Genomic DNA, 21,591 nt, shown 5'->3' with positions numbered 1-21,591 from the left:
ATTTGGACAGGCACAGCAGCTCAGGCACTGAGGGAAAGACTGCTGGGGAAATTACCAAGTGCTTTATAAAATTTCACTTGGAGAAGTACTAACTGCTGCCTCTTAGATTCACACATAGTATGGGAAAATCACTATCATCATACAATTAAAGGAAAGGAACTAGGTTCCTTTACACAATTAGCACAGTTTTGAGGCACTTTACAGTACAATATAATATTTCCATTTTTACAAGAATTCATAATTCAACATTACGAAGGGAAATTTTGTACTTTGTACTGAACCACTTTAATCTGACAGCTGTCATTCCTAGTTTCTTTGCAGTTTAAGATTTTTCATAAAAAATGCCTCTTAGATACTAATTAATCATAAAAACAATAATCTAATAATATATATAAAACTTTTTCAACTTTTTTGAATTTTCTTAAAGTATATTTTGCTTGTGATTCTTCCATAGGTTTTTCAAATGCAGGACTTTTACTTGTAACGGACTATTTTTTACACTGTTACTGAGTGCATCACACTTTATTTTATTTCAAAAAAGAGATTTTAATTTTTATTTGGAATGCTTAATTGGGCTTGAAAGTAATTAAAAAAAAAAAAAATCAAAACAATGCAATATTGCCTTCATTCCACTATTGTGTGAGTACTTTGGTGTCACTGATTGACCTTATTGAAAGGAATTAGGTTGTAAAAGTGTAAAGTTCAGGTGGAAAATGTTTATGGAGCAGTGTGCATGTGTGACATACAGTAATTTAGATGATTGTCTCAGATGGAATAACAGTCGTGCAGGGATCAGAGAAAAGTGGAGGGGCCCAGACTCCCCCCCTGTGGACAGAGCCCACACCTTAGCTTCGCCCCTGTGCAAGAAGCTTCCTCCGTGGCCCCTGGTCCTGAAACAACAGCTGCACGCCATCTGCAGATGATTTAGCTTTATGCATGACCGTCCAACAGCGCCGTGATTAGCTTTCGTTTGACATATTGCAGTGTGAAACTTTAACAAGCTCACAATGTCCCAGATAGACAGAGGACATCCAGCGCTAAAGAGATTAATCCTTGATCCGTGAAGAACGGGACCCTGAAATTGGCACGCGGTTGCCATGGTGACGGAAGCACGCTAATCCAAAAAGTGCCCCAGAGACATTTGGAAAGTTTGTTTTTAAGTGGTGGCACAACCCTGAGCATACCAAGACTTAAAAGCAGTTTTTATAAATCGGGGCTAAACGGTAGGAGCAGGAGGTGCAGTAAACAAACGCGGAGCCGCCCAACGCCTCATAACGGACCCAGATTTATAGTGGGGACTTTATTTGCGTCGAGTCACGGAGTCACCAGAACCACCTTTTGTTGTTACTGCTGTTAAAACTTGCATACAGTAAATATGAAAACCGCCGGATACGAGTAAAGTGTTTTTGGGAGAGAAAACAGGACACTCTTCTCATAAGGCAAGGTGAGTTACGCCGAAATATTTCCAAGTTTACCGCTGCTAACAAACAGTGACGTTAGCTTGGTGAAATCATCGGCTAGGTTAACTTTAACGAATCATTCCGAAAATGTTACTATCAAAGTAGCCATTGGCTAACGTTACCTCAGTTGTTTCAAAACATAATATTTTATCAGTCAACTGTTAAGTGAGTTAGTTTCCACTTGCAGTCAGTCGCATTTTTAAATAAATAATTAGAGCACATTATCTTCAGTATTCAAATTTCCTGCACCCTGGCTAGCTAACTTTAAGTTAAACACTGCAAGGATAACTCATAGATAACATGCAGTTTGGATCACCATCATGATATTTATTTATTCACAGGTAACTCATTTGACCTGAATTAATCAGGCCCATAAATTTAACTTACAGGGGTAAAGTGTAGTGAAGTCAGTTTTTGTTTACATTGGCCCAAATCACAAATTTGTCTCTGTATAACTTGTAAATGAGCTGTTTGTGCATTATTTAACTCCTCATAGTAAGATTTTTTTGGCATGTTCTCAGGTGTCAAAGAGGAAACACGTCGCTGAGAAGATGGTGAAGAATAAAAGCAATCGCTCTTCCAAGTTAAAAAAAGCTGGCTCCCAGATCACAAGCAGCACAGATGCGACTCCTCTGGATGACCCAGCCGACAGTGACATCCCTGCTGCTCCTCCAGAGCTCCAGACCACTGGCCAAGGTCAGCTGGGCTTCCCAGACAGAGTCTACCTACTGGCAGCAACCGTCTTCCAGAATAACCACCTGGAGAAGCCTGCTGCTCACCGGTTGGTGAATTATGGCAAAGAGAGAGGAGTCCCATTACCTGAAGTCAAAGATGAGGAGATGCAACGCATTGCTTATGAACTAGCCTTCAATGCGCTTAAATGTAAGTTTGTCAGTTACTCGTGACCCAAGGTTGTTTGGGTTTGTTCAACCTTGTGTCATTATTACTTTTCCCTCCTTTTTTTCTTGCTTCCTATTTTCTGTTGCATGTATGTGCACATCCACACCATTTATGCACTTAAATTGTGGGCTTTGGGTGACTTTGTATGGAGTGAGGACATCAACAAACGGTATCCAGTAATTGATTGATTTATTTTCAGGTACATTAAATTGCATGTAAAACAAGTAAAATATTTGATTCCAGGCAAACAAACAGCTATTTGAAATGGGAATGAATAGCCATAGGGAAGTTAATTGACAGGTAGAATTAGATATAGATAGATTGATGAAGGGCAAGTAGAAGAGAAAAAAATGCTTGAATGACCAGGGGGAATTCTGCATGATGCTACAAATCAATTTGGCCCATAATCTGTTATCTCGGACTGGGGTGGGGTCTGGGTGGCTGAAGTCACAGGGGTGTGTAATCACCATGGTGATAAGGGAGGAGAGGTGAGCCAACTGTCAGTGCAGGAAGCTGGCTGGAATCGATTGAACGTGTTCTTAGTAGATGGAGAGGTCAGGTAGCAGGAACACCCTCATTTTGTTCATTCTCACTATCCATCTGCTTAACTTGGATAAGCCTTGGGCCTACATGTCTCACAATTAATGCAGATCACCTCAAAATCTAGCATCTAATCTATCATCTCAAGCCCCAGCAAGTCATTGCAATAACCTTTATTGGTTTTACAGCTGTAGGTCATAGTACTTACATTACTGGATTAAATCGACTACATTGCTAAGGATAATAAGAAGGCACTCAGAGATCTTATTTGCAGGACATTGTTTTCATTCATCACCCTTTATTTCTTTCTGCAAGAGGATGCCTGTATACACTAACCAGGATGAGGAATTGGCATTTACTGTGGACATGTGAAAACAAATTAATTTGCACAAGAGCATGAGCTTGAGCTCTATTTAGAGGAAATAATGGCCTGCTTGAGCTTAGAATAATTGCAGTATACTGCATTACTTGCTAAATTTAATCCCCTTTTTGTTCAGAGCTTTTTTCAAAGACAAATATTCCTTTGTCTTATCAGTGCTATGTTAGTGCAGTTCTTCTTTACAGTTCCCATCCCCCACACCTGACTTTTTTTGGAATTAGTTAATTTGTAGAATTTCAAAAAGTGGGATAATACTGTATATTACAGATAACTTAAAGGAAGTGGGAGCTGAGAAGCCACCATTGGCTAGTTTTCAGGATAATAAACAAATTAATGTTTTTTTATTTTACTGTTTTACTGGACTATGGTCTGCACAAAAATGGATTCTTGTGTATTTGAGGCCTAATCACTTTGCAGTGTTACAGTACAACAATTTCTGAGTACCTCAGTGTAACACAGGTAGAACAGCTTGTGCTGATTTTTCATGAAACTTTATTCCTGTTATGGAGATATGATTGGAGACTTTCCTCAAACACATATGTATGTTGGTCACATGTTAGATTCTCTCACGCACGCTGTGTAGTGAAATTGGGTGCAGATGAAATAACACAACCTGGAAGCCAATGTTAATCTATCCTCTTCCTCCTCCTACGAGCAGTGTGACTTTTGGTGCAGAAATTGATTTGCTAGTGACACACACCCATGCTGGCAGCCACACACACACACACACACACACACACACACACACAGACACGGCACGTTATTCGTGCACTGCCTTGCAATGACCGATCCAAAATTGAGCTGAGGTCAGTCGTTAACCCAAAGAAGAAATGCTTCACCAGCGAAAAAATGCACAGAGCAAAATGCCAATGAGCTCTGGTATTGATCTTGTGATAATAACTGTTATCTGCTCAAAACAAAAAGTCAGTCAGTAATTTCCATGTCGGTGGCTGAGGACACAGACTTTGTGATTGTCAGTCACTACTAAAATATGGAATGAGAATTGGAGATGATGTTTACCCTGGTGTAGATTTGACATTTTTAAAACAAAGACAAGGCTGAAGTCACCCATATAACAAATATTAGCAGTCAAGTCCTTTTTGCCGTCTTTTCTCTGCTGCTCCTTCTCTTACACTTTGTGCTGATTCTTCCCTTTCTATTATATCTTCAGGGCTTTACTGTTTCTCCCATCTCTTTAGAAATCCCTTTTTCATATCTGAGTGACTTTCTACTTGATCACTGACCTAGAGGCAGTTTATGTTGTCAAGGTTTCATTTCTTGTTGATTGGTCATACTGTATATTCACACCGCTGGAGGTATGTTCAGATGTTAGAAGTTATGTAAAGTCATTTTTGTGTGCATTTTTACTGGTAGAAAATAGTTGACCTTGTCGCAGGCTATGAGAGTCCCCCCCTCCTCTTCTCCTCTTCCTTTCCTGCTTCCCTCTTTCCTTCCACTGGCTACTCCTCTGAGTATTTCTGCCTCATTGTCCATACTGTCCAACTGGGCTGCCAGACGCCCTTGTCAGATGACTCTGGCTGCTGTATTGTCTGTGTGTGACTAGAGAGGTTCTTTGGACTGCTGTGTGTGAGGCTAGACTTAGAGCATTAAAGAGAGGAAGACTGTCTTTTTTGTCCTTGACCACAATCAGAGCAGCTACAGTCAGTATGCCTCAGCAGATATTAAAGTGTGCAGGTGCATAACATGTAAGAGAGCTTTGCTATTTAGGTAATTGTGTAACTTATGGCATGTACCTTTTTCGGCTGGTCCTCTGCCAGAATAATGTGCAATCTGGTGCATTGATGCAGAACATTGTGAGACAAAGACCTGGCTGAAGGCAAGAGGAGCCTGCATTCAGGTCTGGCTCTTTCACTGAGGATTTGTTTGACTACAAGCACCATCAATCACTGCTCATTGTATAATACCTGGATACAAGCCACACAAAACACACAACCTAAACATGGGTCCTGTGATAACTAGTGCCTCCTGCTGGTGAAGCACTAATTTCTGGTTGACTGATTCCAAACCATTTTTTGCATGTCAACATCTAGTACCAGGGGCTTTGATTTGAGAAATTCTGTCTTGTCCCACAAGTAAAATCTGGCACTGTTTCTGCTGTGTAAAGATGTCTTCTGTATGTGATTTATAGCAGAATTTTCTCTGTGTTTTACTCAACCTGCTGTGTGTGATTTATAGCATGTGGAGGACTGTGACCTCTACAGACCCAACCATCATGGCCTCCTCTGGGGTCTGTCCTCCACTGTGTGTAGTGAGTGGTTATCTCTTCAGGGCTTATCTAGTAGGACCCTCTGCAGCAATGGCCACTATTGTAAACCTTATTGACCTATATCAGCTATAAATTAGAGCACTGCTGATGATATGCCTTTGTTTCCACAATTAAAGATAAGCTCCACTATGTGCCAACATTTATTTGTGTACCTGGCTGCTTGTGTGTAGATGTGGCTGAATGCAGAGAACAAGTGGACAGTTTGGCATGATTTGCGATGTGATAAATTAGCAGCAGGGTCTGTGGTTTCTATGGTGTCTCAGTACATGGGTTCTGTCCTGGGCTTACCTCCCATGTGCAGCTTAAGGGGTGTGTCTAAAGAAGAAGAATTAACCAAGAAGGCAACCACCTACATAGCAGACACACACTGCACATGCATAGTAATGGTAAAACTGAAGGTTTTCACCCTTACACATGCACCTCATTTCCACCTTTCATTCACTCTTCTGCATTGACATAAATAGGTGTGTTCCAACCTGGCTTGAAATACATCCACATTAGAGAATGAATCCTTTTTCCAATTTCCCGTGTATAATGAGCAAACACTGTACCTGCAGACTGGCTTTGGAAGCAGCTGTACTTTAATCCTAGCATGATAACATGGATAAGGTTGCCAACTTTTCATCTTCCTCAAATTGAAAAGGAGAGCCCACTGTTCACAGAGGGGAGTGGAAGGAATAAGTTTGCTTGTGTTTTTATGTATATTTCAGAGAGAAAGCATCCTGTTGGCTATGGAGACAGTGGCTTCCTTCACAATATGACAGTCAGGACATGGGGATGAAAAACAATATAAACCACACATATATCTGATAGGCAGCTCTCACCATTTTATAGTTCATATAGTTCTATTTTTCAGACTACTGTCTAGATTTGATAAAGAAGGTCAAGCAAAGTGTAACTGTATAGCTATCCATCAATTCGCTACCACATCAGATGTAAGTGACGGGTGTTAAATAAAATAGATATGAATAAGAATAAAATAAAGACAGTAACAAGAGTCATATAAACACAGTGTAGTCTGGTATGGAATCCGCATGGTTCTTAGATTTGGTTTCACAGATTTTATTTAGATGTAGCCTGTCTGGTACAGATGTCATTAATTCATTAGTTTCTCGATGTCACACATGCACTCACCACAGACACAATAAACGAAAGAAATGAGGCAAATCAAGAATCAGATTAAGTCTAATTAAACACCAAATAAGCATTTAATTGTGGGAAATTAACCCCCCACCACCCCCAATTTAATTGAATTATCTTTTCAAATTAAATCATGATCATTTGCTGTGCCTCTAGGAGCCCCTCTCCCGTTGTCTTAATCTCTTTTCTGTCTTTTTCTAGACACGTTCTCATCATTAGATATGGATTCATCCTTCGTAACATATATTTTACCAGTTAATGGATAGTAAGTAATTTCTTGTGCCTTATCTACTGCTCCAAATGAAGGAGTGGGGATTGGTTCTAGGGATAATTAGACACTGATATATAGAACGACACTAATATACATCCTTATTGCTCCAATGCAAAATTAGTAATGGAAATCCCTGTTTCTATATTTCTATCATTCTACTTGATCTTGTTTTATTTTGTCTCTGCACAGATCAAGAACTGCTTGAGGACATCATGATTGACAGCTGCTTTTACCTCACTCAGCCAATAGTAAGTGAGTTACATAGGAGCAGTTTTTTTTAATACAGGAGTAGTTTAAGAGAGGTAAACATATGTTTCTTTCAATTTGCTGAATATCAAAGTTCTTTTAAATGTGAGAAAGGCCAAAAGTAAGTTTTGGAGTTTATAAAACATAAATTTCTTTATGTATTTACTTCATGCTGTTTTCCTAAATTCTTTCACTTCCATAGCTTTGATGGTGCATTACTCAGTGTTCTTCAGTATTCATGTCCTGCTGTTCATACTCTTTGTTCTGTTCCAAGACCTCTAATCAGTAAAAGTAGTCTTGATGTATTACACTGATACACTCCTTTCATCAACTCACAAAGCACCTTGTGTCTTTTATATTCCCTGCCCTAATCGATGACAATCACTCCCTTTGGAGTAACACATCTAAAAGGTACTGCATGGCAGAATATGCCTGGCTGCATTTTTTTTTCCTTCATTGCTTTTCTCAAACAAAACACCATCTCATTAATTAGAGATGAAATAAAAATGCTGTAACAAGCCAGGGGCAGTGTGTTTGAATCTAAGTGTATTCTACACAGTGTCTACACAGTATTCCACACATCTGTCCTAGAACCAGTGTGCTGAATGTTATTAGTGATACCAAGGCTATACTGCGTAGTCGTAAAAAAAAGATTCCCAACGCAGCCGTGAACCTGCCACTGTTAGACAGTCGAAGAATGCCCTGCTACTTACATGAAGAGGTATCCTCTGGAGGAGACTGGTATGTACTCACCCTACTTTTAACATTCCACATAAAAAAGCTGTGGAAAGAGGAGGGCTGCTTGAGCTGCTTCTCTAGCAATCTGGATGGTGATAAAACATGCACAGAGTACAGAGCTAGTCTGTGTGCACAGTGCTGGTAGAGGAGAAGAGTGATGAAGCAAGAGGTGATGAGTGTGTTTAGAAAACCTGAGCAGTCATGGAGTCGACAAATTGTAGACGACAAACGTCTATTTCAGTGAGAAAGCAAACATATACAGACACATTAATACACATCAGTGTGTGTTTGCAAAGCAAACCCCACATACACACATATACACTCACACTGTAGCGCTGTGAAATATGGCCCTGGGTGAAATGAATGGGTCTCCCTATGTGTTGGTGGCAGGTTGTTACTCTGTGTCCCTTTAGTGAGACAATAAAACCCAGACACAAAGAGACAGTCTTTAGAACTCACGCTCACCTCCTTTTACACTGCTGGCATCTATAAAGTTCAACCTTGATAGAGAAAGGAGAAAGAGGTGGGTGAGAGGGAATAGGCGGGTTGGAAAAAGGGGGGTACATGAGGGTACTGGAAAAAAAGGGGAATGAAAAATGAAGATAGAGATAGACTTGCATGCTGAAAGAGCCTGAGGCACATTTCTCAGTAGAGAGAGAAAATGAAGCCTAAATCCTGTGGAGGATGGAAATAGCCTGAGTGACAATGTAAAATCTGTAGAGGCAAACTTATTAGGCTGAGTGGCACATTTAACATGAAACAGATCCAATCCCTGTGTAAAATGAGTCATGAAACTTTAGTCATATCTAATTTATTCCAATTATTCCTATAAACTGATCTGATAGTTTCATAATGCTTAACTGAATTTAACCATTGGCCACATTGATTGACTGAACATTATTTTCAAACCCAGCTTATGGTCTTGTGATAAAATTGAAAATTAGTCCAAGTAAACTGAGACCAAGTTCATTTCTTTTGTCGTAGACATGACAAACAGAGCTGATGTGTTTACTCTTGGCCAGTTTCCTACCATGGGATGCCGTTGCCAGGCAAATTAATGACTGGGAGTTTTCCCATACCCAAGGGTCTAACCTTGGTAAAGGACAAATGGAACTTGAGCTGGAGAGGGCGGTTGAGAGAGGAAAAATGGAGTGTCACAACCTGTCTCAGAAACCAACCTTTCCAAAAGCCTCTGGAATGAATAATAAGTGCTGGTTAATTCCTTAGCTGCAACATAAACCCTTATAGCGTTCTAGCTTCTCGGCCCATTAGCCCAGTAGTGAGGATGTGGCAAGCTGTTGCTGCTGTGGAACACCATCTGCCACTAATGCAGCTGGTGCCCTCCCACCCTCAGGGACAGAAAGGTGGAGAGAGAAAGGGAGAGGGAGAGAGGTATAAACATGGAAAGAAGAAGAGAGAGAAGTAGAGAGCTGCAAGGAGATAGATTATTGTAGAGGAGGAGAGATAGAGACATAACTTAGGCTTCCTCCTATGTTTAATTAGGTAGCAGAGATGGGGTCATGGCAGGACATCCCTCAGCCACCACATGTGTGTCAGTTTCTGAAAACTGGATAATTTTGTCTCTAAATCAATACAGATAAATACTATAACTGCACTGCACCCCTCATTAGGTAACCAAAATAGAGCTTTCTCCTGTATACTATCATCAGGTTGCATTGGTTTTATGCACTTTTAAATTCTAAATATGTACCTTATACAGCAGACTTTTAAGGTTCACTAAAGAAAAGCTTGCTCCCCAGCCATGTTATTTAAAATTAGACATTTGTCTATTAGGCATGCAGTTTCTGTTCTTGTTCCTCCCTTTCATTGTTCACTTGTTAAAACAGGGGCCACCATTTAACTGTACCTTTTGTTCTTATACTCCAGCCAGGTGATCAGATGGGCCTTGTTGCTGTTATACTGTATGACTTCCAGGACAGGAAGTTCCTCCCACGGGAAAGCTTAGGGGAGGAGGAGATCATACAGGAAGTTAGAGATGTTGAGAGCTGTCTTTTCAGGTAAGAAAGAAAAATCAGAAGGAGGACAAAGAAAGAATTCAAACTATAAAAGGGAGGTCCAACTGAGAAAGAAATATGGAGGAAAACATCAGTCTTTTTTGTATGCGTTCTTCGTAGGTTTAAAACCAAGTTGGCAGCCTCTTTGGCCCGCTGCAGGATCAAGCACGATCTCCTGTCCATTGAGTATATCCTGCCGGAGAGTGTGAAGACAAAGCAAGAGAGATCAAGCAGCCTTCCACTTTACACATGGGTCAACCCACTGAAGAGCAGGTCAGCTGAGCACACACTGAAATACTCTCATACACAAAACTGGTATGCACTCACCCACTCAAAAGCAAGATTACGTGTCTGTACATTCACACCTGTACAACAACACAGGAATGCACTGGAAGCATACATAGAGTACATGCACACATCTACTCTCACACCTACATCAATACACAGACCTTAAACTTGCCATGCTGCCCAATGTTTTATGGGCCAGGTGCCCTGCTGACATCCAATTAAACCACCAGACTATGTGTGTATGTGTGTAAGTGTGTGTCTGTGTGTCACTGTGTTTGTGTGCTAGTGTGTGTTCTTGCACATGCCCCGTCAGGCTGATTCAGTTAGGTGTAAATCCTGCTGCTGTGGACAGATTCAATCAGCAACAACCCTCAGCAAGCTTTGGAACTGTAAAGGTCACCTGTTGGGATGAGTGGTGTGTGTGTGTGTGTGTGTGTCTGTCTTAATGATTTTTACTGCGCATATTACTATTGAAGTCTTAAAGTCTTTTAAAAGGCCACATAGCAATTCTACACACTGTTATTATCTATGATGACAGTCTTCCTCTTTCTCCCAACTCTAACCTTCTCCCTCCTTCCACTAATCTGCCTGCCTCTTTCCCCCTCTTCTTTGCTTCTAGTCTTGATGAGGTCCAAAGTGTTCTGCAGAATGCAGGCTTCTTGCAGGTGGAATCGATTGGACAGCTAGAGGCCCAGACCTTCTGCCAGGATCCCCACTGTGAGGATATACTGGTATTCCCTGCTCAGCTGAAAGCTCAGCTCTACTCCACCAAGCTGCTTAGCAACCACAAACTCATCATCCAGGTAAAAGCTACACAAAGGGGGTTTCTGACAAGGGCAGTCTCTTCTCTGCAAACTTAGATATGGCTGTTGAAATCTGTTCAGCACTATCCATCTTCACTGATATTTATGATTTCACTTTGGTAATAGACTTGGTCCCTTATGCCAGCTAAGATTAGTTTGCTGAGATACAAATATTTCACATCAGTTTCCCCATCTGGCCATACTTCACTTTGACCCATAATGAATTCTCCAGTCCAGTCAGGGTATGAGTGGTTCAATCATTAATTTCTACTCCATTAAAGTCAAGCTGCCATACAAACAGCGCACAGCACTGCAACACAATTAAATCAGATTTCGCAGCCAGATTCAATCAAATATTCAATCACCTCTCCTTTCCTCCACTTCTTCCCTCTCATATTTTATGGATCTCCATCACACTCTCTCACTTCTGCTCTTTTCAAATGTCCTTGTTCTTCTCTCCATCCTCCCTGGTTTGTCTTTCCTTACAAACCCTGTGATCTGGATGCTAACGACAGAGACTCAACTCGGCCCAGTGGCTCTACAGGGATATGTTCTGCACTATTTCCAGGGGGGATTACATTGATTCTATATTGTAATCCTACTGCACTGCTACTGTCATTTGTTTTCTACATTTCTCCTTTGCGCCATCTTCTCATCTTGCCTCCCTTCACTTTCTGCTCTGCAACAGCTGCTCCAAACTCCTTCTTCTCTCTCATCTATTCCCACCTTAGTTCTATTTACCACTATCATACAGTGTAACTCTTCCTCTTACTTTGTCTTATCTTAGTTTGTGTCTCATTAGTTTGCAAAGTCTTGTTGAAAACCTGGATCTTGAAGTTTCAGGTTGAAATCTGTTGGTCTCTCAAACGAATTAATGCTTTTATTTAATGTGCCTACAGGATAAGTTTTGCAGCCTAGGCCCAAATGCAGTGTGCTCTGTGTTACCTGAGGAAGGAGATGTTCTCATGGTGGGGTGCTTCTCTGGCCTCACTGTCTACCACACCGCCTCCCTCATTGCTGAGAAACATAAAGCCAACTGTAACAGCCTGCCCACAGTTTATGTTTGTGTCAGCGATTGTACAGATGCTCAAAGAGAGGATCTACAGCAGACCGTCTCTGCTATGGGCTGCAAAAGTAGGCACAGATTGGATGTGTTCATGTTATAATCAGTTTGTGTCTTTGTATTAAAGATAAAAGAAAATATACACAAGAAAATTGAAGCAGAGAAAACAGCTATGAATTTTCTTTATATGACTTGACCAATTACAACAAAGATTGGTGTATTTACACAGAAAATTTTGGTTAAAAAATTGGTAGTTTGTTTTTAGCAAATTGCCAGAGCAGCCAGTGTGCTTAAGACCAGACAGTGTCTGCTGAGATTCCAGGATGTATGTAAATATTATTTAGTTATAGTGGCTGCCACCCTAGCTAATCACTAGGGAAGCAATTAAGTGCATGGCAAAGCTGACATTTTTATAATTGCAAAAGATGCCTTCAGGCAGGGAATTTTTCTTCAGAGAAATGTAGTGGGACATAGTGAACAGACTTTAAGCATTGAGAAGATGTGTTTTTGATTATGTGGTTTTCATTACACTGTGTGTGCATTTTACTCAGATGTAAAGCTGATACGAGGGGTCTTCCAGTCTTTGGATGGTAGTGACAAGCAACTTCAGAAGGTGCGCGTTGTGCTGTTGACTCCCAAATGTTCTGTGTCTGCAGTCAGCAACCCAGTTGAATTCATACTGCAAGAGAATGGAGGTATGAAATAATCTGTGCATTCAATAGGGCCATAAAGTGTGGACTTAAGAAATACACATTGTAACTTTGTCCATATCTTTGTGTCCATACTGAAATAGGAAAGAGGTACAAACTGCTGATTAGTCTACAAAATTAAGGATGCTTTAAGTTCTCACAACGTCCTGAATTCGAACTGCAACACAATGAGTACACAAACTCATATCCTATGAATGTAAATTATCCAAATTCCTAACCCTGGTTTGTTACTACTCCTTAATGGCTGTAGAAATATGGAAGTAAATGTTTTGGAGAAACAATGTTATTTTAGGTGTAAAGTAAAAAACTATGTTTTAAGGTTTTAAATTTTAAGGTAAGCACTGATTTAATCATTAAATGTAAAACTCACATCAAACAGCTGTCACAGAGGTTCCCATTACTTGATTACTTCTTGTTCTGTTTAAACAGAAGATGAAGAGCATTACTATGAATATCAATGTCCATGTTTGATCTTCAAAGATAAGTCTTGATGATTCACCCACAATCATCTAATCATCTGCACATCCTAACCATCTGCCAAACCTGTCAAATGAAGCCCATCCATTTACTTAGTATATGTTATTATCTTTAAGTTGCTTATATATAATCTGTAGTTTTACTCAGCACAGTCTTAAACAGAACAATGAATAAGACTGAGATTTTTCTCCTATGAAATACTTCTCTGTCTCCTCAGACACAGACCTGCTGCAGGACCTATCCCAGGGTTCCATAGGGAAAAACAAACTGGAAGCTCTGGTAGCCCAGCAGAGGAAGGATATTGATCATGCCTTGAAGTGTGGGTGTTGAACCACCTGCTCTCATGTAGACATGCACACACACATGCACAAGACTGAGATCACATGGCATGTCAGACACACATGCCATGTGATCTCAGTCTTGTGCATGTAGCCTCTTTCACCTCTCTGAGCTCACTTCAAGCTCATACTTCCTAATTATCTAATCTCATATGCCATTAGACTGAAGCATGTTGTGTCCCTGGGAGACAGTCTGAGTCTTAATTAGGAATGCTAATGTTGCTCTGTGCCGGTCAACCACATTCTGCTGCAGCATTCCTTGCATACTTTAAACCCCTGATTAGTAATTCTGTTTTGTATTGCATAGATTCTGTAGATCTGAACTTGGCAGGAGGACCTACTTTGTTAAATCACATAATGTGTAGAACAATAGATAATCTATTGTATTTTATACAGATGTTACAACGCAGGCAGAGTTTTTTTGCTAAGTTGCATTCTATATATTTTCTTTTATTCCATTCAGTAGCTTGTTAATTGGAGTCCGTGAGCTACACTCATTAGCCTGAGTCCATGTTCATCAAGCAGGTGGTGTCTTTCTGTTTGGAGGAATGAAAACCAGCACCTGTAATCTCACTGTCATCGACTGGCCCTCTCTCTTTTCCAGTGTAGATACTTTCTAATAAGGACTGTTAATTAATGGTGGGTGCATATTGAGTGCTTTAGTTTGGTTGAGTCGATGGTATCATTTCAGTGTCTCTACGTAGGCACGCACTTAGACAGATGCTCACGCAGACATCTGTACACACACACACGAACACACACACCTCCTGAGCCCTTAATGTCCCAGCTGTGAAGTGCATGTGTTGTAGAGCTGGACACCTAAATGACAAATGTTTCTGTCTCATGCCTCAGTCCCACTTCCTTAAAAGCAATATTTCACATTTGTTTGTAGCCAGTTTGCCACATTTGAGCAGGTTTTATTTGTTATAAGCTTGATGTTAAATGTTTCTGTCTAACTAAAGACAGACTCCTCTGTGAGCAAGAAAGACATCATATTTCAAGTGAAGGAATTCAAACCACTGACAGCCTCGCAAATCTCCAAGCCAGCAGCTGTTGAATAAAATGAGCAATGTACATACGTAAACAGCATGAAGAAATTAATATTCAAGAACCCATTTCTTCAAAGGGAGCATTTGATGAGGAGGATGGCTCAGTTTGAATAATCACATTTAATTGTCACAAAATGAGAGGAAGAAACGCTCTATCACTGAATGTGTGTGTACTTAGCTGTTCTCCCTGCTTTAATTAAACATGAAATTAGTTTCTTGTTTAGAGGTGTGGTCACATGTCAGTAAAAGGGCTCTCTTTACATGTATTAAATGTTATGTTTTCTGATGTAAATGTGTGTTGCAACACACAGGGGTTAAGTATTATCTATATATTTACATACATACAATATGTTGATATACTCATGCATGTTTGTGTATAGTCCCCAAGGTTTTGGCAGTGGTATACTCTACCTGTTCTTCATACCCAGAGGAGAATGAGGAGGTCGTGAGCAGAGCCCTTGAACAAGCCAAGGCCCGCTCCGAGCAGGAGGGGGAACCAAAACAAGCAAACTTCAGGTCAGACTCAGTCTCTGTACCTCAGTACCCTGGTGCACTTTCTGCATCTGTGTCTTTCACTGTCTTTCTTTTTGTGTTTGTCTCGCTGTCTGTCAGCCTGCCGAGTTGTTTGTCTGTCTCCTTTCAGACAGGCTTCTGTCAAAGTCCCAGCACACCTCAGGCAGGAACTGAAGGAGATTCAGTGAAAATGTAATCAAAGTTGCCATTTTATGTCTCTAAACACTGTGAAAAGGGCAAAGAAAAAAGTTTTTAGACAGCTTGACTTCCCATAGATATCCTTTATAGTTTTTTAAGTGTGTGTGTGTGTGTGTGTGTGTGTGTGTGTGTGTTTGTGTGTGTGTGTTTGTGTGTGTGTTTGTTTGTGTGTTTGTTTGTGTGGTGTGAAGAACTAAGACTTGTTGAAATCAACCATTCCTGTAGGCTTGAATGTACCAAGACTGACTACTCTCTGCAGGAAGCTGGCCTGGTGTGCTGGCAGTGCTGCAGGCTAGTCTGAATAACACAAAAGTAATGTGGGTATGGATCACAATAGCTTTAACTAGACAACTGGTGCTTGCGCGCATTTTAAAGCTGAAGCAATTGAACGTTGATCGACACAAAATTATTTTTACAAAAATGTTGATAATTGAGCAGCTGTTTAATTCATTTCTCAAGCAAAGAGGGTGCTGTTGGTTTGACAAAACACAGCATTTAAAGACATGACCTTGGACTCTGGGAACATGTATTTATATTGGGCATGTTTCATAAATTTTATAGATAAAGAGTTTATTGATTAATCAAATAAAATCATCCAAAGATTAATCAATAAATAAAACAATCATTAGTTGCCCCAGTGCATTCTTGCTTAGTTAATGTGTCTTGTGTGAAGTTGTATTCTTAGCAGCTGTCCCAAAGTGTATTTTCATATAATATATTTATTAATGTGTATGTGTTTTTTTCACATAGGCTTAGTCCATCCCCATTCAGCTCTCCTAACAATGCCAAGGGCCCAGAGGAAACAGACCCCTTCTTCATGCTGGAGCCCTCAGAACACAGCAATGGCTGCTTCCTTGCTGTTCTCACCAGAGAGGTGAGCATCACTAAATAATAAAGATAAAGCAGTGGTTAACACTGGTAATTGAAAAAGAAAATATGATATCTGCATCCGCAGTTTGCACTGTGTTACTGATCTCGACATAAGATACCTACCCCAGGAAATCTAGGGTCAGTTTAGTTTTTGTACTTTAGAGACCACAAGAAAGGAAGGGTGATGCAGGAATGCAATCTAGCTGAACTGCACATGTATGTAAAATACTTCATATCACTACAAACATCTCTGAGCAGTAACCACAATGGTTCAGTGTTGAAGATGCTGTTTATCTATTGGCCTCCACGTTCTGCTTCAGTCAGAACCTGTTTTTACATGGTTTTAGAGATATACATGATATTTTTTCTTCTTAAACAGAATCTGTTGCAGCTTAAGTCCAGTCTACTGCTGCTGCTGTTTTCAGGCAGTGCAGCCAAAGAGACAAGCAGTTACAAATTTAGCTCATTGAGCATCCGGCCCTGGCAAGCTCTCTGGTCTCCAATGACAGAAAAGTTCATTAGAACATTAGCGCTGGACCTGACCAAGGTCTTAACCAGTGTGAGACCAGCGTGCTATTTGGCTGTGTCAGGGTTAGGGTTACGGTTGTATGTTTGCCTGACAATTTGTTCAGTCTTTAAAGTGCTGTGCAAAGAGAAGATACAATATGTAAGTATGGTTTCTTACACACATACAGTATACACTGAGGTGAAACACTGACTGATCCCGTACTTATGTCTGATGAGACACTCTCTTGTCCCTCACCCACTCTCCTTTGAGTCCTGAAAAACCATCATACAGTTGGCTCTCTCATGGGTACACACAGACACAGAAACAACAGAGGCAAGGTGAAATAAGTTTAATTGGTGAACCTTAAGTCAAGTGTGGGAATTATGATGAAGCAGGTACACTGTGCCGTCTGCTATCTGTCAAAAACAAGCGTCTACTGGGAAAATGAAGCATGTTTGTCTAAGTGTAAAAATAGAGCCCTTTGAATGGGAAGGTCTACAGGGAACCAGGCTACAGGAGATGAGATCAGGTGAAAATGAGCATCAAAGGTATTTGGTGTGTGACAGGTATTTGGTGGAATCACAGAGACAGAAAAATGTAGAAGAAGAAAGAGGTCAGCCCGCTAGAAGGAATGACAATGTTGGGTCACAAACACAGGCCTCCTGGCTGAGTCTAATCAGCAACAAGAAAGAAATGTGACATGTAGGAGAAGGTGGTGGGATGAGTGTGAATGAATGCTGAAAAAAAATCTGAAGATAGAGGAGGACATTGTCTGGGTCAACTTTAGAAACAGAAATCCAGTAAGTTAGGATGAGATGAGGGAATGAGAGGAGCAAGAGTAAGACAGAGGTTGAAGTCAACGTCTGAGCATGCAGTTAAAACTGAGTTGGACAGAGAGAATCTTAGATGTTGTAGCCTGTTTTATAAGCCAAAGAGGTGAATGCGGGAGATATAGTCCTCTTTTATTTGTGTATATGGTGTTTTGGAATTACATGTGAAAATTAGATACAGTAGACACAGCAGAAAATCTTGGATGGAGTGTCTTTGGAGGGATTTGAGTTTATTGTAGCAAATTCAGAAATGTCAGCGTCTAAAAGGAGCTCTCAGATCAATTTTCTGACTCTTTCATGAACACTGATAATTCAATGCACTCTGTCTCTATTGTCTATTGTGTCACTGAGTCGTGAGGGTTTAATTGCTTCATAAAGTCTCAGTCCTCTATTTCAGCCAAACTCATCTTCTCTCCAACCCACTTTGAACTTCCTCTCTTTGTCTATCGTTCTCTCTCTCTCTCTCTCTCTCTCTCTCTCTCTCTCTCTCTCTCTGTGAGACACAGTGGACTGTTAAGCCCAGCTCTAACTAGGCTGTAGACAGGAGTGGTAACTGTGCTTCAGCAAGTCTCATCAAGTCTGTGTGACTGGGCTTCCCCACGTCCTCATAATCCATAACATAGCAATGTTTACGACATACTCCCTCATATTATGAAATCTGCTATCACGCTTATGATGCCAGTGCAGGGTTATTAAGCCATTGTACCCCCACTGGGTGTGACGGAGCCCTCTCGCACTGTAGTGTCTGTTTCTCCCTGGCTATTCATCATGTTTTATACCTCCACAGGCAGGAATGAAAAGATAATCAAACTGCTGTAATGGTGCCTCAAACATGATTTTTTTCTCCCTACCTCCAATAAACTCAGCTAATCAAAAGTTATTGTGGCACTCTGAAAAGCATCATAAAAATAGCAATTATATAAGTCTTTGAATGCTGTCTGGCTTACATTGACTGTCATAGCAGCACCCAGTGAAATTCTTTATGAGCCTTCCATCCAGGAACAGCTGGGGACAATAAAGACATTCAAGTGATGTTCTGTGGTCAATCCTTAGAAGAAGCACAGCACGTCACAGCTCTAAAAGATGCTAGAAAAGACTGAAGGACGAATTTGGACAATGTTTATTGAGGATTTAGAACCCTACACCTTTCAATTTTACTTCTTTTTTTTTTCTTTGTACAAGAAGAGTTCCATAAATTTGGATATATTTGCCAAGATATATTGGATGTAATGAGTTCAGACAAAACTATTAAAACAGAATGCGCTCCGCTCAAGGGTACGCTGTGGCAGATTAGTTTGGCAGAGTGTAGAAGGAAATGAGAGATTTACAGAGTATGGCATAGTTGGTTAGTGGAGAGGAAGTGAGATTTACAGGGGTGAAGGGAAGAAATGGAAGCAAAGGAGAGTGTCTGTTGAATAATTCAGCGCCCCCTGTCTGTATGAGTTAGCATCAATGAAGTTCAGGGCGTCCACCAAAGACTGCACTACAGCAGCGCTTTGAAAACATGTTTACCTGTGAGCGTCAACACTTACAGCTACGTGCACCTGTGCCACATTCACACTCCTCACATGCACAGGCACACTTTATCTATGCAGATATAACTACGTACACAGAATTACAGGTTGCTATAAACACAAACATGGATTTGCATTAAAATACACGCAAGCACTTAAAAACAAAATACACACATAAACCCACACAGGCTGCATGTCCCCATAGTGTACACTGCGCTTGTGAATAATTCAGGTGTTAAAGAGAGCAGTAGGCTGGTGTGTGCGCTGGTGCTGAGACAGCAGGTGACCCTGCAGCCAGCAGCAAGGACATGGTGGCCCTCTCCTCTCCTCTCCTCTCCTCTCCTCTCCTCTCCTCTCTCCTCTCCTCTCCTCTCCTCTCCTCTCCTCTCCCCTCCCGGCTCTCCTCTCCTCTCCTCCTCTACTCTCCTCTCCTCTCCTCCTCTCTCCTCCTCTCTTCCTCTCCTCTCCTCTCCTCTCCTCTTCTCTGTATAGCAAGCATTATTCTTTTTTCTTTAGTTGTGGTAAATAAATTCATATTTTTAGTATATCCTTTAGTTGTTGATTATATGATTTTCCTAAGTGCATAAACAATGTGCATATATGATTATGGTACTTTTTAGGGCAGATAAAGCACAGCATTAGCATTCATTTCTTTGTGTGATGACCCCAGATTTCTAATTGATTATAAAAAATGAGAATATAATATATAAATATAATATTTTTTTTATTTTATTTCTTACACTTGTGAAGTTACCTGGTACTTGGAGGGCTGACAAAACAGTATGCTTAAGCATACAATAGTTATAGAAACAGTTTCCTTCTTCCTCTCTTTGAAACTTTGTGACTTCTCAACAGCCTGAGCCAGTGGTCAATGAGACACCACAGGAAGTGCTGGCCAGGGCAAATGCAAAAGGCATACTGGACAAGATCAACTCCAACCACCCAACCAGAAAAGGGCATCACGGGCATACCAACAGGATGAAAAAACCAGCCCATGCTCACACCTCTCAGCCCCACCTTTCTGTCTGCATCCAATCAAAAAACCAGGAGACCAAGGGCAGCAACAGTACTACACTGTGTGGACATCAGGAATTTACTAACAGACGGCAGTCATCACTAGGTGGGCATAATTACCTCAGCCCTATAACTTAAGTCAGTTGTATGTAGTAACAGGTTCATAAAGCTGATTAAAGGAGTAGTTTGACATGTTGGTAAAAATGAGTATTGGCTTTCTTGCTAAGACTTAAATGAGAAGATTGATACTACTCTCATGTGTGTCCATTTAATAAGAAGCTATAGCCAGTTAGCTTTGTAGAAAGACTGCAAACAAGGAAAACAGCTTGCCCGGTTATAAATAAAGCCCATCCACACTCAAGCTCACTGATAAACAAGTTATATTTTGTTTGTTAAATCCATACAAAAACTGGACTTTTGTTTACCTTTGGAAAGAGCCAGGATAGCTGTTCCCTTGTCTCCAGTCTTTATGCTAAGCAATGGCAACCATCTCATGGATGCAGCTTCATATTTACACAGGTAAGAGAATAAAATGAATTTCCTCATCTAACTCTAGGTGAAAAACCGAATAAGCCTACTTTTTCCAAAATGTCAAACCATTCTTTCAAGATTTTTGCTAAGAGGAGTAGCAAGGGAAAAAATTAGTTTTGAACAGAAGTGGTTCAGTATGTAATGTTCTATATTATTACTTCTCATCCCTTTTTCTCAGTGCTTTCTGTAGTTTGGTTAAAAAAATCAAGTCCTCTCCCTCTGACCTGTATCAAATTGTTTTGTATTTCAGGTAAACCCAAAGCACTGCGCTTGCAAGCCCTAAAGAACACTGTGTCCAGCCCCCTCTCTTCCTCGAAACCAGAAAGCTCCTGCTCCTCCTCCTCCAAACTAGAAAACAGCACACTCACCAAAAGCATCTACCCTGTATTAAACACTACAACTACTTCCACCACCACTCGGCATCCCAACCCTCCTCCTACTACCCCTGTTGTCCGTCCACGTAGAGCTCAGCAGGAGGTGCTGAAGCCCATGGTGCTTGTTTTGCCGCCTGTTCACTTCCCAAACTTCTTTCCACCCCAGCACAGCCGAACGAGATTCAGCCCCAGCTTCAACTACAACAAGTGGAGGACCCCAGCTCAGACTGTACCTCTCTCCCGCTCCAGTGGTGGCCTCTCCAAGGATGCTATGGTGAAATCCCGGCCTCTGTTTTAAGCCCTCAAAAACCCAACACAAATATGATACAAGTATTAACTTTTGTGCCAAGTTCTTACTTAAATAAAGTCAGAATATTTAAATCTAACACCAAAATGTGTTATTCAACCGCCTAATTTCATAGAGCATGTGAATAAGTCACCTCAAATTTAGAGCCATTATTAGTTGTCATTATTAAAAAGTCATTATTACCATGTCTTGCGTTCCATAAAGAAGAACCTTGCCACATTCAGAATC

The 21,591-nt window shown here is 40.7% G+C and overlaps 1 protein-coding gene across 3 annotated transcripts; it reads left to right on the top strand.

Annotated features, from left to right (window-relative positions):
• Positions 1-800: 800 nt before the first annotated feature.
• LOC139605709 (putative methyltransferase NSUN7) lies at positions 801-21,450 on the top strand. 3 transcript variants are annotated; one of them, XM_071457421.1, is made up of 13 exons: positions 801-1,439; positions 1,982-2,342; positions 7,167-7,225; positions 9,849-9,979; positions 10,097-10,249; positions 10,884-11,067; positions 11,967-12,201; positions 12,682-12,825; positions 13,535-13,636; positions 15,085-15,220; positions 16,166-16,289; positions 19,993-20,257; positions 20,933-21,450. In XM_071457421.1, exons 2-13 carry the CDS (start codon positions 2,012-2,014, stop codon positions 21,352-21,354), a joined length of 2,286 nt encoding a protein of 761 aa, XP_071313522.1. In that variant the 5' UTR covers positions 801-1,439; positions 1,982-2,011; the 3' UTR covers positions 21,355-21,450. The 3 variants fall into 3 exon arrangements, with proteins under 3 accessions (XP_071313522.1, XP_071313523.1, XP_071313521.1); XM_071457420.1 differs by having other exon boundaries at positions 814-1,444; XM_071457422.1 differs by lacking the exon at positions 13,535-13,636 and having other exon boundaries at positions 804-1,444.
• Positions 21,451-21,591: the final 141 nt, after the last annotated feature.

Source organism: Trachinotus anak, unplaced genomic scaffold, assembly GCF_046630095.1.
Source record: "Trachinotus anak isolate AG129_WGS33_773 ecotype Australia unplaced genomic scaffold, CSIRO_AGI_Tana_v1 ptg000021l, whole genome shotgun sequence".
NCBI lineage: Eukaryota > Metazoa > Chordata > Actinopteri > Carangiformes > Carangidae > Trachinotus > Trachinotus anak.
The sequence above is the reverse complement of the archived record's forward strand: the minus strand, read 5'-3'. Positions and strand labels throughout refer to the sequence as shown.

Excerpts from the sequence above, each read along its gene's own strand:
- LOC139605709 (XM_071457421.1), top strand. The coding sequence starts at position 2,012 with ATGGTGAAGAATAAAAGCAATCGCTCTTCCAAGTTAAAAAAAGCTGGC. Across the intron at positions 2,343-7,166 it reads AGCCTTCAATGCGCTTAAAT|ATCAAGAACTGCTTGAGGAC; the intron begins GTAAGTTTGTCA and ends GTCTCTGCACAG. Across the intron at positions 13,637-15,084 it reads TATTGATCATGCCTTGAAGT|TCCCCAAGGTTTTGGCAGTG; the intron begins GTGGGTGTTGAA and ends GTTTGTGTATAG.